Source organism: Giraffa tippelskirchi, chromosome 5 (genome assembly GCF_054371585.1).
Source record: "Giraffa tippelskirchi isolate mGirTip1 chromosome 5, T2T-mGirTip1v1.2.pri, whole genome shotgun sequence".
NCBI lineage: Eukaryota > Metazoa > Chordata > Mammalia > Artiodactyla > Giraffidae > Giraffa > Giraffa tippelskirchi.
Window position 1 is genome coordinate 32,145,580 of NC_137279.1, and position 14,212 is coordinate 32,159,791.

General features: G+C 54.3%; 1 protein-coding gene across 5 annotated transcripts in view; it reads left to right on the top strand.

The window, feature by feature from the left end:
• KCNAB2 (potassium voltage-gated channel subfamily A regulatory beta subunit 2) overlaps positions 1–14,212 on the top strand; it is a 95,065-nt gene that overhangs the window by 31,933 nt on the left and 48,920 nt on the right. For 3 of the 5 annotated variants that reach the window (XM_081490317.1, XM_081490322.1, XM_081490323.1), the window contains exon 2: positions 5,194–5,322. In XM_081490317.1, the coding sequence (XP_081346443.1) occupies positions 5,246–5,322 (77 nt within the window). In that variant the 5' untranslated portion in view covers positions 5,194–5,245. Of the gene's footprint in view, positions 1–5,193; positions 5,323–6,602; positions 6,645–14,212 lie in introns of all 5 variants that reach the window. The other 2 variants (XM_081490319.1, XM_081490320.1) reach the window with 1 other exon arrangement.

Sequence of the window (14,212 nt, forward strand, 5' to 3'; positions counted from 1 at the left end):
ATGGACAGAGGAGCCTGGCGGGCTACAGTCCATGGGATCACAAAGAGTAAGACACAGCTGAAGTGACTTAGCACACATGCACCCTCTCCAAAGCTCAAAGGGTTAACTTCACATCAAGAAATCTCACTTACATGAAGGTTCCCATCACCCAAGTTTTGGGCTCCAGAGTCTACGGTAGAGAGACAACCTGACCTCCTTTTCCAGTAACTGGAAGTAGCTCCTGGTCACCCACTGGAGTTATAATTTAGTGTAACAAGAATGCCCTGAATACTAAAGCACAGCAGAACATGCTACCAGCAGTGCTAAAGTTAAAAGTCCATTCACCTTCTGGGCAACAGTCCTGGTGGCAGGTCACTGCGTTCGTAGTTCTGCCAGCTCCACATCACAGGGCAGCTGGCGATGCCCAGTTAAGGTCAGATGGCTCTTACATGGGAGCCCGGCCTCTTTGGACCAGAGAGGGTGGGAGTTATCTCAGGCAGGTTCGTCCATGACAATGGCAGAGGCTCCAGGGCAAGTCTCCTATGGCTGAGGCTGGAGATGACACTTCATCGTTCTGCTCATTCTCCACTGGCCTGAGCATGTGTATGTGTGTGTGTGTGTGCACCCGCGTGCTCGCCCATGCATGTTGGGGGGAAGTGGCAGAGTCACTCAGCAAAGGACCTGTTTATGGGAGGAGTGAGGCATGGAGACTGATGACTCAGTCTCCTAGACCCTCATTCCCTCCTTCTATGCAAATCAGATGCCAGCTCATCAACCAGAACATCTGAGAAACCAGAGAAGGTGGTCCGCCAAGCAGACTGAATCAGAAAGCATCTCTCAGGCTTGGTCTGAACTTTATGGTTTCTTGGCTTCCCTGTGAATTCTTTTTCTTCTCTCACATGGATGCACTGAATTCTTCCCTCTCGTGCAAGTAGCTCTTATCAAGTCTGAGAAGTCAGATTCCATCTTTAATGCTGTGGGTGAAGAATCAGAAAAAGAGGGAGAGAGAGGGAGCCACTTCCAGCTCTGAATTGGACACCCTCAGGGACATCAGCTCCCAGAATAATATAGTCATTTATTCTGAGCTGCAACAGAGAAATTGAGGGTCTTATAGGCCAGCCACCCATTCTGCAGATGAGAAAACTGAGGCTTGAAGAGAGAGAGCTCGTGTGTCCTAATCGAGGGTGCCTCACTGTGGTCTGCTGTGACCCTGAACTTTTTGCCCAGTTCATCCAGTTTATTCTGGGGCTTTCCCTCTGTGAGTGTCAGTGTGCATGTCCGTGTTTAAAATCATGTCATGGGTCCACTTGCCCAGAAGACTGTCAGCCCAAGTCTCAACGGCCGGTCCCACCGCTCTGGGGCCCTCAGTCAAGTCCCTGAAAGAGTCTGACCATCAGGGCCTGGCTGGGGTTGCAGCTTGGATAACAGCCTGAGACCTACAGGAGTCTGCGTTTGTGTTTTCTTCCCGTTTAAACTCGGCCTCCAGCCCTCTCATGTCGTCTGCGCTCAGAGCCCCAACTGGCTGCATAGCAGCCTTTCTGTGAAAACTGTAGTGGGGAAAACACAGTGAGATTGCAGGGGAACTGGATCCTCACACAGCCTCAAAGAGGCCTCCTTGTGGTTACCGGGTAATTATGAAGGAAGGAGGGCACTGCGCCAGGTGGGAGCCGTCTTAACCCAGTGACAGAACCTGGCTTGCCCGTCATGGGCAAACACACGTGTGCATCCTGTTTAGATGCGCCAGAAGGACACACCTCACCAGAAAGGTTTAGCCAGATCTAATCATCAGGCTGCAGTCAGACAAATGCAAACCATGGGGCCATCTGCAGGACTCATGGCCTGAGCTTTGCAAAAACCTCAATACCATGAAAACAGCGGTGGGGGTGGTGCTGGATCAGGAGAGACAGGAGGGAAATAACCGAGGCCATGTGTGAACCTTGAGTGGATTCTGGAATTTTTTAAGCTATAGAATATATTTTGGAATCATTGGGAAATTTTTAATCTCCATTTTATTTCTTCTTTGATCTTTATTACTTCCTTTCTTCTGCTGACTTCAGATTTTGTTTGTTCTTTTTCTAATTATTTTATTAGGTGGTAGGTTAGGTTGTTTATATGAGATTTTTCTTCTTTTTTGAATAATGAGGAACATTTTAATATAGGCTCTGTATCAGATTGTTGTTGTTGCTAAGTCGTGTCCAACTCTTTGCGACCCCATGGACTGCAGCCCACCAGGCTCCACTATCCATGGGATTTTTCCAGGCAAGAATATTGAAGTGGGTTGTCATTTCCTTCTCCAGGGGATCTTCCCGACCCAAGGATTGAACCCATGTCTCCTGCATTGACAGACAGATTCTTTTCCACCGAGCCACCTATATGGGGTGGTATTGAGTTAATTGCCTTAGTCATGATCCTAGTATTGGGTTATGTAAGACAGAATTCTTATTTTCAGAAGATGCTTGCTGCAGTGCTGAGGGGTGACATGCATGAGATCACAACTATCAAATGGTTCAGGAAAAAAGTGTGTGTGAGAAGAGGGGGGAGAAGAGGTGAGGGAGAGGGAGGGGGAAGGAGGAAGGGGGAAGGGAGGCAGTGTGTGCAAACGGGGCAGATGTGGACCATGGGTAAGTAGGATGAAGGGTGATAGGTGTTTGCTGCTGTTCTGAGATTTTACAATTTTTCTGAGGTTTGAAAGTTTCCAAAATAATAAGTTGTAGAGAAGACTGTCCACACTTAGAGTCTCCTGATCTTCTAGGTTCTCTGTCGTCACTCAGCTCAGTCTGCAAAGGGTAAGAGCTGGGACTGACTCAGCATCTCTCCTCTTGGGCTCAGAGCATGTCTTCTCTTTGCTCCCGTGAGAAAGTATGAACAGGCCTTTGTGAGCACTCTGTGCTGTGTCTCCAGGTGTAAAACAGGTGGTTTGTTCAAAGTCACATGTAGATCCAGTCGGTGTGCAGAAGATGGGAGGGATCCAGCCTTCAGACTCACAGCCTGGACCCCAAGCCACACCCTCTCAGCTGCCCCTCCTGTCCCTCTTGAGCCTGGTGTATTGTCACACGGTTTCTGAATAATCCCGAGGAGTGGGGGGGGTATGCCTGCCTGCCTGCCTCAGAGATGTGGGAGCCCAGCGCAGCCTGGGAGTCACAGCATCCCCACTGGAACGTCACGTCCTCGGGGACTGGCTGCCTGCCAGATCCAGTGGCTCCTGATTGGATGGTGGCAGCTGCAGAGCAAGGAGGTGGGCTCTGGGCACGTTGGCTGTGCCCCTGAACTGTGTCCTGAATGCTAAGCAGGGGGCTTGGGGAAACCTCACCAATCCTTTTCCTCCTGCCCCGGTGCGACCAAGGTGCTGACCTCCCCAGGAGGAGTGAGACAAGCACGGATCGTGGCTTGTGGCTCTTTTCCTCATAAATGGGCATCAGAGCATGGCCAGGGCCCGGCTGTGAGCCGAGGAGCTGGCTTCTGACCCTGAGGGACATGACCTTCCAGAGTCCAGGCTAGGGGTAAAGAGTAGGGTGCCTCCCTAAGTGACAACTGGCACCTGTAGCTGCCATGAGCACCCCTACTGGACAGAGCGGGCATTGCACCCTCAGAGAAGACTGCCCTGTCGCCTGCTCCTCAGGCCCCAGTCCCTAACCCTCCCCCTACCCGGGGTGTGCCAGGCACAGCTGTGAACCCAGCAGACAAAACTCCCTGCTTCCATGGAGCTTACATATTGGGGTCATAAATGAGACAGCAGGTAAAATATAAGATGCGCTAGAAGGTGACAGGTCCCAAGGAAGTGTTAAGATAGTGTCCAGAGAAGGGGCTTCCCAGGTGGCTCAGTGGTAAAGAATCTGCCTGCCAATTCAGGAGATGCCACAGACACAGGTTCAATCCCTGGGTTGGGAAGATTCCCTGGAGAAGGAAATGGCAACCCATTCCAGTATTCTTGCCTGGAAAATTCCATGGACAGAGGAGCCTGGTGGGCTACAGTCCATGGGGTTGCAAAGAGTTGGGACATGACTGAGCAACTGAGCATGCATGCACACACATCCAGAGATGACTCCATGACAATGTGACCTCTGTATCAGGAGATGAAGGTCAGGGCCCCTCAGGGGGTCTGGGGTCAGAGAGCTTGGGCAGAAAGAAGAGCAGGTGTGGACACCCTGAGGTTGGAGTGTCTATGGGCTTCACGGGACCCTATGGAGCCCATATATCTGTGGCAGTGAGCAAAGAGGCGGGAGGTGGGGTGGGATGTCAGAGAGGTCGTGGCTCAGGTGGAGGCCACTGCTGAGACCGAGGTTTTCACTCTGGATAGAAGGGGAAACCATTGGAAGGATTGAGCAGAGTAGCATGATCTGCGCCCCTCCCCCCTCAGTGGGCTGGGGTCAGGGAAAGTGCACGTGTGCCATGCAAGCTAAGTCACTTCAGTCACGTCCAACTCTTTGTGACCCCATGAACTGTAACCTGCCAGACTCCTCTGTCCATGGGATTTCCCAGGCAAGAATACTGGAGTGGGTAGCCATTTCCTCCTCCAGGGGATCTTCCCCCCAGAGATCGAACACCAATCTCTCGCATCTCCTGCGTTGGCAGGCAAATTCTTTACCACTAGTGCCACTGGGAAGCCCCAGAGAAAGTGAATTATCCAGTATGATCCGGGTGACCACAGTGTTACTTCCTGGCCTGAGGAAGACAGCCCAGACCCCAAGTCCACAGATTGGCTCTGGTCCCCCCATCTCTACAGAGTTTGGGCAATGGAGAAGTGCTCCCAGAACCTCAGGAAAGCAGTCAGGGAGGGGTGGGGTGGGAGCGTGGAGGGATGGAGTGGAATCTTCACCGGCACTGAACCGGATCTCAGGCTCATCTGAGCCCCCGTGGGTTTGTCTCTCTGTCTGATGCATACGTGCGTGCTCAGTCACTCAGTCGTGTCTGACTCTTTGCTACCCCACAGACTGTAGCCCACCAGGCTCCTCGGTGCATGGAAATCTCCAGGCAAGAATACTGGAGTGGGTAGCCATTCTCTTCTCCAGGGGATCTTCCCAGCCCAGGGATTGAACTTGTGTCTCCTGCATTGGCAGGTGGATTCTTTACTGCTGAGCCCACAGGAAAGCCCTGTCTATCTGATGAAGGACATACGGATGCCCAAGGAACCAGGCTTCAGGATCACAGAGCATCTTGACCATACCTGACTGGTCTTTTTTAACCAGCCCCCCTCTTTCTCTGCTCTCCCTTCAGAACCTCGCCTCCGTGAAGAAGGGAGCGCTTCAGGACAAGTGAGGCCGGCTCCATGTATCCGGAATCAACCACGGGCTCCCCAGCTCGGCTCTCCCTGAGGCAGACGGGCTCCCCCGGCATGATCTACAGGTGAACCCCCGGCACCATCCCCCAAGCCCCTCCCAGGATCAGTCCTGCCTCTGAGGAGGGGTCCCCAAGTCAGCCACCCCCGCATGACCCAGAAGGAAGGGACTAAGTGAGCCCACAGAGCTGTAAGTTGCATGCAAGCCAGCCGTTTCTCCATGGTACCCCATAGACTATAGCCCACCAGAGTCCTCTGTCCATGGGATTTTCCAGGTAAAAATACTGGAGTAGGTTGCCATTCCTTCTGGATCTTCCAGACCCAGGGATCAAACCCAGGTCTCCTGCATTGTAAGCAGATTCTTTGCCATCTGAGCCACCAGGGAAGCCTTTAAGACCAAAATGGGAAAGAAAATAATTAGAGGTTTGACCGGGTGGGATAGAGCCAGGATTAGACTCCTGCCTTGTCTCTGACTCTTCTGAAATATTCCGTGGGAGGTAACAGAGGCCCTTCCTGGATTCCGTTTCTCTTTTACACATCATGGCTCCTGTGGTCCCACCAGCTTCCCCAACACCCTGAACGAGGCTCAAAGCCTTATAGCCAGTGTGGAGCCTGTGGACAGTGGGGGCGGCCAGGTGCTCACTGGTCCCACGAGAACTTCTCCTGGAAAGCCCACTTCCAGATCCAGCCCTGGGTCTTTCCATTTGGAAAATAGCCCAGGCTGAACCACAGGGAGACTGTGGGGAAGGTGTGGGGTGGAGCAGCTGGCTCCGTGGTCAGAGCACAGACCCTGATGGCATTGCTGTCATGGAAGACTGGGGTGTGAGTGGAACCCTGGGGGCTCATCAGTCCTTCAGCCACTGGATTTTCAGGTCACTGTCAGGGCCTGAGCCAGAGTGAGTGTCTGCAAAAACCATGGGGAACAGGGACATCCCTCCTTCATCGAGATCCTAAAAAGAACCCCATGGTCACGTGCAGACTTGCCAGCAGGTGGGTGTGGGCATTTCCTGGTTTGAGTGTTTTCAGTCGTTGTTATAAAGCATGATTCGTGAAAACCCAAACAAAGACTCCCCCAGAGGTTAACCTCTAGGCTTCACTTCCCCGCCTGGCGTGAGAACCAGGCCAGGCACAGAAACCCCCGTGTTCAAATAAACGGGTCTCTGCCTCCCTGTGCCACTGGGTGGCGCTGCCGCCGAGCGCTCGGTACCCAAGCAGAGGGGGGCGGGGCCGGGGTTGCGGGGCGTCGGTGATGCTTCCCGTGCTGACACCTCCCTGTGCGTGGCTGATGACAACTGTGGCTTCTCTCTCTTCTCTCCCTGTCTCCTCTCTTCTCCATTGCTGTCCGCAGTACTCGGTATGGGAGCCCCAAAAGACAGCTCCAGTTTTACAGGTAACGAGCTTCTCCGTTTTCCCTAAAACCGGCGGCAAGCACGGGAGCGGGTGGGAGGACCCCGCCATCTGGGCTGGGGGCGCTGGTGATTTCTCCGCACGTGAAAATCCTCCCCGTGAGACTCAGGCTCTGGTCCTCTCTCGGTGTTGCGACGGCATCATGATGAAACCGTGCAGTCGGGCTCGTCGTGTGGGTTCATCTGGAACTTGCTTTGATTTGAGCTGGGCTCTCTCTCGCCAGATCTCTCTTAAAACCTCGTTCCTCGGGTAGCAGATACAGCCCTTTCCTGTGATCCCAGCTTTGTACTCTTGGGTGGTCAGAGTGAAAGACGATGCCCCCAGCCCCTCATTCTCCCCTTCTCCTTGGATCTGAGCTGATTTGGAGTCTACGGAGCTCCCTGGAGTGTGTGGCTCCAATGGGACCTGGGTCAGGGTGGGGATGGATGCGCTGGCTTCTTTCTGATTATTTCCCTGTTGGAAGTCAGCACACCTGTGTCCCCAGGGGGAGAGGCTGTCAGCAGACGGAGAGGCTTGCAGTCCAGCCTGAGGCACATCCCATCAGCAGACTCCTCCGGGTCGGGTCCCTTCCTCCCTCCGAGCAGCCTCTTCCTGACCTCTGGAGTAGGGCATGCACCACGAACACACATGCTCTTGAAAATCTCTAACTCCGGAAATTTACTTCGACATTTTCCTCCATGGGGAACACATCAGGCTTATGGAACTCATGGGGCAGCGCCGCCAGCTTTGGGATTGGACACTCAGTGGGCAGGGCTCTGTCTATGGTGCATCGTGGCCACCAGGCCTGAGAGGTTTCTGTCCAGAGCCAGCTCCCTGGCGTGTGCACCCCAGCAGTGACAGAGCCATGGCATCTTATTGCCGACGCAACAGGGGCCTCGTTCAGGCAGTGGGTGTGGGGGTCGGCGCCGGACTTCCGTGTTATTCTTCCTTCACGCTGGCTTGGGCCTGGGTCTGAACATGACGGTGGGTCTGGGTTCTCAAGGTCATTTTCCCACTGCTTCGGTGCCTCCCATGAGGTCTTCCCCCTTACAGAGAGCTCTAAAGAGAGGTCCAAATCTGATTCTGCTGGAGGTTTGGCTAGATAAGGTCTTGCTCGAAATAGTTAGGGCTGAACTTACTAGGTTTGCAAATGCTCTTACTGGATACAAGTGTTTATCGTCATATACACATGTATGTGTATGTGTGTTGTATGTATGTATGTTTTTATTCGTATGTGTGTAAGTATTTGTATGTGTGTACATGTGTTGTGTGTGCATGTGTGTGGATATGCATCTGTGTATATGTGTATGTTGTGTATGTGTGTGTGTGCATGTATGTATGACGTAATATGCCAGAATGAATGTGTGCCATCCGTCCAGAAGGATTCAACCAGTGAAACAAGATATGCACTTGAACAGCATCCTCAGATGCTGTTCTGAGGCCTGCCTCACTCCTGGAAGGAAAGGAGTAAGGTGAGACGAGAGCTGGCCAGGCCGGCAGCTGCAAGGGCCCATAGGAGGTTCCCAGTAAGTCGAGTGGATGTAAAAGGGTGCCCCATGCCCCTTGCTAACCCCAGAACCCTCCAAATCCACCCTTTTGTCCACCCTCTGGGGACCCCTCTGGGTGAGCATCTGATCCCTGTGAGGCCTTCTTGCCCCAAGGAGGGGCTCTGTGGGGGAACTGAATCCCCAGATCTGAAGACACCCCCCACCCTACTCCCCGCTCAGCCTCTCAGCTCCACATTCAACGCCACAGGCTCTGGCCATCCTGCCCTTTGAGGCTCCAGTGTGGTTATTTCACATAGACAACTCAGGCATCTCTTGTGGGACCTCTGGTGATGACCTTAATGGGGTGGAATCATTCTGTGTACTGGGTGCCACTCCCAGTGGTGTATCCTCATCACCCAGCTCTGACATGGCTGGTGGATGGTTATTTAAGTCAGCCAGAAGGGTGGCACCCCTCCTCCAACAGGGCAAAGTATCCAAGGCCCTGCCCTCCAGCAACTCACAGACAGGTAAAAGAGGGAAGACCGTGTACCTGTCAGCTCGTACACAGGAGGCTGCATAACAAACTACCCCAAGATTCAGGGGCTTATGTGTCTGTGGGTTGACTGAAGTCAGTTCAGCTAGGCTGGGCTCAGCCGGATTGGTCTCTGAGCTTCAGGTTGAAGGCAGGTTTCACCCTCTCTCCATCCTTCTTAACCAGGGGCCATCCCAGGTCTCTTCTCGTGGCAGAAGTGCCAGAGGAAAAATGTCTCTGAAGGCCAATGGCTAGAACAGGCGCAGTCACTTCTGCCCATTCTTTGGGTCAAAGCAAGCTCATGACCAAGCCCAGTGTCAAGGGGAATGTATACTCCCCCCAACCCAGGGGAGAATCACAGTCATATGATACAGAGAAAGGGGAAAGGATGGCCACAGTAATGCAGTCCTGCTGTTCCTGTTGTTGTTCAGTCGCTAAGTCGTGTTCGACTCTTTGCGACCCCATGGACTGCAGCATACCAGGCTTCTCTGTCCTCTGCTATCTCCCAGAGTTTGCTCCAACTCATGTCCATTGACTCAGTGATGCTATCTAACCATCTCATCCTCTGTGCTGTGCTGTGCTTAGTCACTCAGTCATGTCCGACTCTTTGAGACCCCATGGGCTGTAGCCCGCCAGGCTCCTCTGTCCATGGGGGTTCTCCAGGCAAGAATACTGGAGTGGGTTGACATGCCCTCCTCCAGGGGATCTTCCCGACCCAGGGATTGAACCCAGGTCTCCTGCATTACAGGTGGATTATTTACCATCTGAACCACCGGGGAGCCCAAGAATACTGGAGTGGGTAACCTATCCATTCTCCAGGGGATCTTCCCGACCCAGGAATCGAACCGGGGTCTCCTGCACTGCAGGCGGATTCTCTACCAGCTGAGCTACCAGGGAAGCCCTCTCATCCTCTGCTGCCCCTTTTATGACATTGTTGCACTGCAAGGAGATCAAACCAGTCAATCCTAAAGGAAATCAGCCTTGAATATTCATTAGAAGGACTGATGCTGACTGCAATCTATCCCAAACCTAAATCACTCTAATAGCATCTAGGAGGCAAACGGGTCTTGGGAGAGTCCAGAGAGCTGTTGGAAGTTTGAGGAGGGAGCAGTCAGCTGGCTAAGAGTCAGGGAATGTATCATAGAGCCTGTGAGCTGGACCTTATTCGGGCTGGACAGAATTCAACACAGATACCAGGAAGAGCATTCCAGTAGAGGGGACAGTCTGAGCACAGCTCAGAGAGGTGCCCAGAGAACAGGACGTGGCAGTCACATCATCTGGCCTTCAGGGACAGGACAGGAAGGAGAGCGACCAGAGGCCAGGCTAGAGAGGCAGATGGGGGTCTGAGGATGGAGGGCCAAGAAGGCCAAGCAGAGGAGCCTGACTGCCTTTGGTGGGCACTGGGGAGACATCGGTGGTGTTAGAGCAGGGCAGGGGGCAGGGCTCTGCTGCAGGAAGGAAGCCTAGGAGCAGGGAATGAGACGGGTGGAAATGGGAAGGCTGGATGTGGGAGCCAGGAGAGGTGAAGAAGGGCTGAACAACTGGGACCATGGGAGGACGGAGTGGAGGTTAAGAGGAGCCAGGTCCATAGGGTTTGGTGTCCGAGGGGCAGGTGTGGAGAAGGACAATGTGAAGAGAGGGAAATGGTGCCCAGGGGAAGGAGATGGGCCTCATTCCAAGCAGGTCAGGCTAAGGACCACCACCCAGCAGCGAGGCCACAATGGCCACTTCCAGCCTGGGGATGACATGTGACACAGAGGCCACAGAACTGACCGTGGGCTTCGGCCTTTAAGAAGAACCATCCCAGGGGTCTCCCTGGTGGTCCAGTGGTTAGGACTCTGCGCTTCCACTGCAGGGAGTATGGGTTCAGTCCCTGGTCAGGGAACTAAGATCCTGTAAGCTACATGGTGCGGCCCAAACAAACAAAAAGCTAAAGAAAAGAGAGAGAAGGAACCATCCCAGGTCCATCACAAAGGTCTTTCCAGATCATTCCCCACTACCAGTCACCTCTACTTCCATGTCCTCCCCCAGCCTCACATTTCTTTCCACTCCAGATCTGGGGATATGATCCCCCAACTCATTATAGCCACCCTCGTTAGCAGCTGTGTCACGAGGTAATCAACTCAGCCTCTGTCCAGAATCCCATGCCACTGGCACGATTTCTCAGCTGGAAGATAGTGTCACACTGAGTCTTTGGGGGGCAGGGGTCCCAGGATGACATGAAGGGCCCCTGTGGCCGTGAGCCCAGAACAGGGACTCAGCATAGATCACCCCCAGGCTCAGCCGCAAAGCGTCTTCCGAACCCCAGCTCAGGACAGTGAAGAAGGGTCTCCATGTGGTGTCCTCACAGCGAACTGCAGGAACCTTCTATCCATATATAGGTCCTGGCAGCATAGGACGTACAATCTGGGGCGCATCCCGGCAGAGGAAGGCAAGGCGTCCATCTGTGTGTGCTGAGGGCATGTCTCACCAGACCACCACCCATTCACTGTGGGTGGTGGTCTTACGCTGTGGGCCCCTGGGCTTCCCAGCTTGCAGACAGTTAAGAACGTGGTGGGAAGAAAGCCAACCAGCCTGGATCCCTTCCTCAAAGACCAGAAAGCCTAGCCTGTGCCTCCTCCCAGGGTCCAGTCTCTCCAGGAAGGGGGGCATGTACCCAAGGAGACGGCAGGACCCCAGCCGGTCCCCCCTCCCAGCCAGGACACAGGAGCCTGCCTTGCCAGGCTGCACTACGGAACTGCACTTCCCGGGCTTTTAGGGGAAGAGGCGTGCTCGTGAATAATTCAGCCTCTCTCACTGAGATGCAGATGCCCTAATAGGACTAATGGACTCACTGCCTCCAAACCCGACCCTTGTGGGACCTCTCATTCACCGACTGCTTCTGACGTCCTGCAGTGACACTCCCTAATGAAAGAGCTGCTGCACCAGCTCCGTAGATGCCTGGTGAGCCCTAGTAAATCAGACTGTGTCCCTTTTAACCAGCAGACGCCAGCGAGGCAGGTGAGTGGTCCCTTCAGCTCAGGAGGCAAGTGGCAGCCGCCTCCTTGGTGGGGGGGAGATGCTGCTGCGGAACAGGCACCCCGGGAATGGACAGCATTTGGGGATGCGTTTGGCTGATCTGTAATGAGACCCTCTATATATATTCAAAGTGGGAAACCTCAAAAAGAAAGCTAGCCCTAGGTAACCACAGGAGGAAGGAGGGTGGGCATTCTGCTGCTTGAGCCTGCTTGCCTCCCGGCCCTGCCTCTCTGCCTATCTGGGGGACCTGGGCTCCAGCTGGTACCCCATCGGGTTCCCCATTAAGAGCCAGCATTTTCGAGTTTCCCCAAGAATGACGGCAACAGGAGGCTGGGTGCTGTCTGAAAGGTCTGTTTGGAAGCATAGGCCTGAGAGAGCTGGGGGCTGCTTCTTTGGGCCTTGGCTTACTGATGGTTCTCGAGCAAAAATGATTTTGTTTTTCCCCTGACGCGACGCCCTGCATTTTCAAGCCGTGCCCTGGAATGATGTCCCTGCCTCAACGCGCGCCCATTTTGGGAACTCTGGCTGGTTTCTCTAGTGTCCAGACACATGTTGCCGTTTCAAAGAGACCTTCTGGGTTCCTTTTGGATCCCATATCTCGGGCTTTGATGGCTCCCAGTAAACAGATCTCGGTTCAGAAATCCCAAGTGGAAGGCTGTTCAGCGAGGTTGCAATTCCCGCGGCTTAATGAGGTTAATGTCTTCTTTCCATTTTTCTGTGTCACACGGTCTGTTCACATGAATTCCCCAGGTTCCTGTCCACAGGAATAGATTTGCAAAAGGTGGGCCCCAGTGCAGGGGGGACCCTGTAGGGTCTGTAATTAGCAATGGTTGTTAAGGAAAGCTCATTCCTCCTGAGGTGAGTAGGCAGGGTGGCAAAGAGGAGGAGCGAGAGGTTGGGGTCATTGAGCAGTCAGGTGGCCAAGGGAGCAGCTCCAACAAGGGGAGTCTTCCCGGGGCCCCTCATCCAAGCACCCAGCCCTGCTCACCTGCAGAGGAGCCGGCTTATTTCCCTGTCCTCTCCCGCTGGGCAGCACTGTCACTGCCAGAGTCCCTCTGTGTCTTGCCTCCCTCGAGGACCTTAGGACGAGGAAGGTGTCCCAGCTCTGTCCTTGCTGTGCTCTGCCCCCGGGGCACAGACCACCTTGTGAGCACTGTGGCCTTGCCCTCCACCCCAGGCCAGGGGCCACCGTGCCCACCCACAGCCCGCATCTCCTCCCACGAGTCCCCTGACCCAAGCCTGCCCTGTGCTGTGGGGACCCTTTCACCCAGTGGCAGGCTCTGGGCTCCCTCTATGTGCCTGGTGGCCCTGCCCCACCTGCAGTCCCCTCCCAAGGCCACTATAACACAAGATAGGAGCAATGACAGGCAGGGGAGACCCCAGTCCCCACAGAGATAGTTGTTGTTCAATCTCTAAGTCATATCTGACTCTTTGCAACCCCATGGGCTGCAGCACACCAGGTTTCCCTGTCCTTCACTATCTCCCGGACATGCTTTCTAGGTGGCGCTAGTGGTAAAGAACCCCCCTGCCAATACAGGAGACCTAAGAGACATGGGTTCGATCCCTTGGTCAGAAGATTCCCTGGAGGAGGGCATGGCAACTCACTCCAGTACTCTTGCCTGGAGAAGCTCATGGACAGAGAAGCCTGGTGGGCTACAATCCATGGGGTCACAAAGAGTCAGATACGACCCTTTAGCGATTTAGCATGCACGAGAACCCTACAGAGAGGCTCCCTCCAATTCCTGGCGGCACCCACCAGTGTTCATCTCATTAGGAATGTGTGACTCTGTGAGACCAAGGGCGATGAGTAGAGTTTACATTTCGTCCTGCATGGCCCCTAGAATCACTCAGGCCCATGATCTGGCTCCCTCCTGACAGCCCGTCTCCCCTCCACCCTGTCTTGTTTATTTTTGTGCCCACGCCACTTATCACGACTGGTACCATTTTCCACGTCTCATGGTTGGCCACCACCTCCCACGCGGCACTCTCCCACCACAAGGCTGGCCCCTGTCCATTTGTCCAGGCCGGTTGCATTTTGCCCGCAGCAGCACACACAATATACCTCTGCTCGTCTCATTTCACATATGTGGAGACTGAGGCTCAGAGTGGTCCAGGTACCCGCCTGGTGACACACAGGGCTGCCTCTGCCCATAACCGGGCCACTCAGCCACACGGTTACTGCAGCCCAGGGGCTGTGGCTAGATTTCTGGAGCTAGACCAGACCAGGATGGCTTTTTGCGGGTAGTGTCTTGAAAGCTAATAGCTATTGATCTCAGCCTGGCCGGGCCGGGCTGGGAAAGTGTGTGTCTGAGTTGAATCCTGTTTTTCAGGAAGCGCCCCTGCAGCTGCTCCCTGCCCGGCTGGTCGCTCTGAACTCAGACCCCCAGGGAAGCAAGAAGTGGTCTGCTTTTGCCCCACGCAGGCCATTAGCCACAGGCTACACAGCTGCCTCTGAAGCAGCTGCTTGACAGGTCGTGGGCAGCGTGCACGTGGAGGGGAGGAGGGAGCTAGTGCTGCCCACCCCGAGGGCTTCCG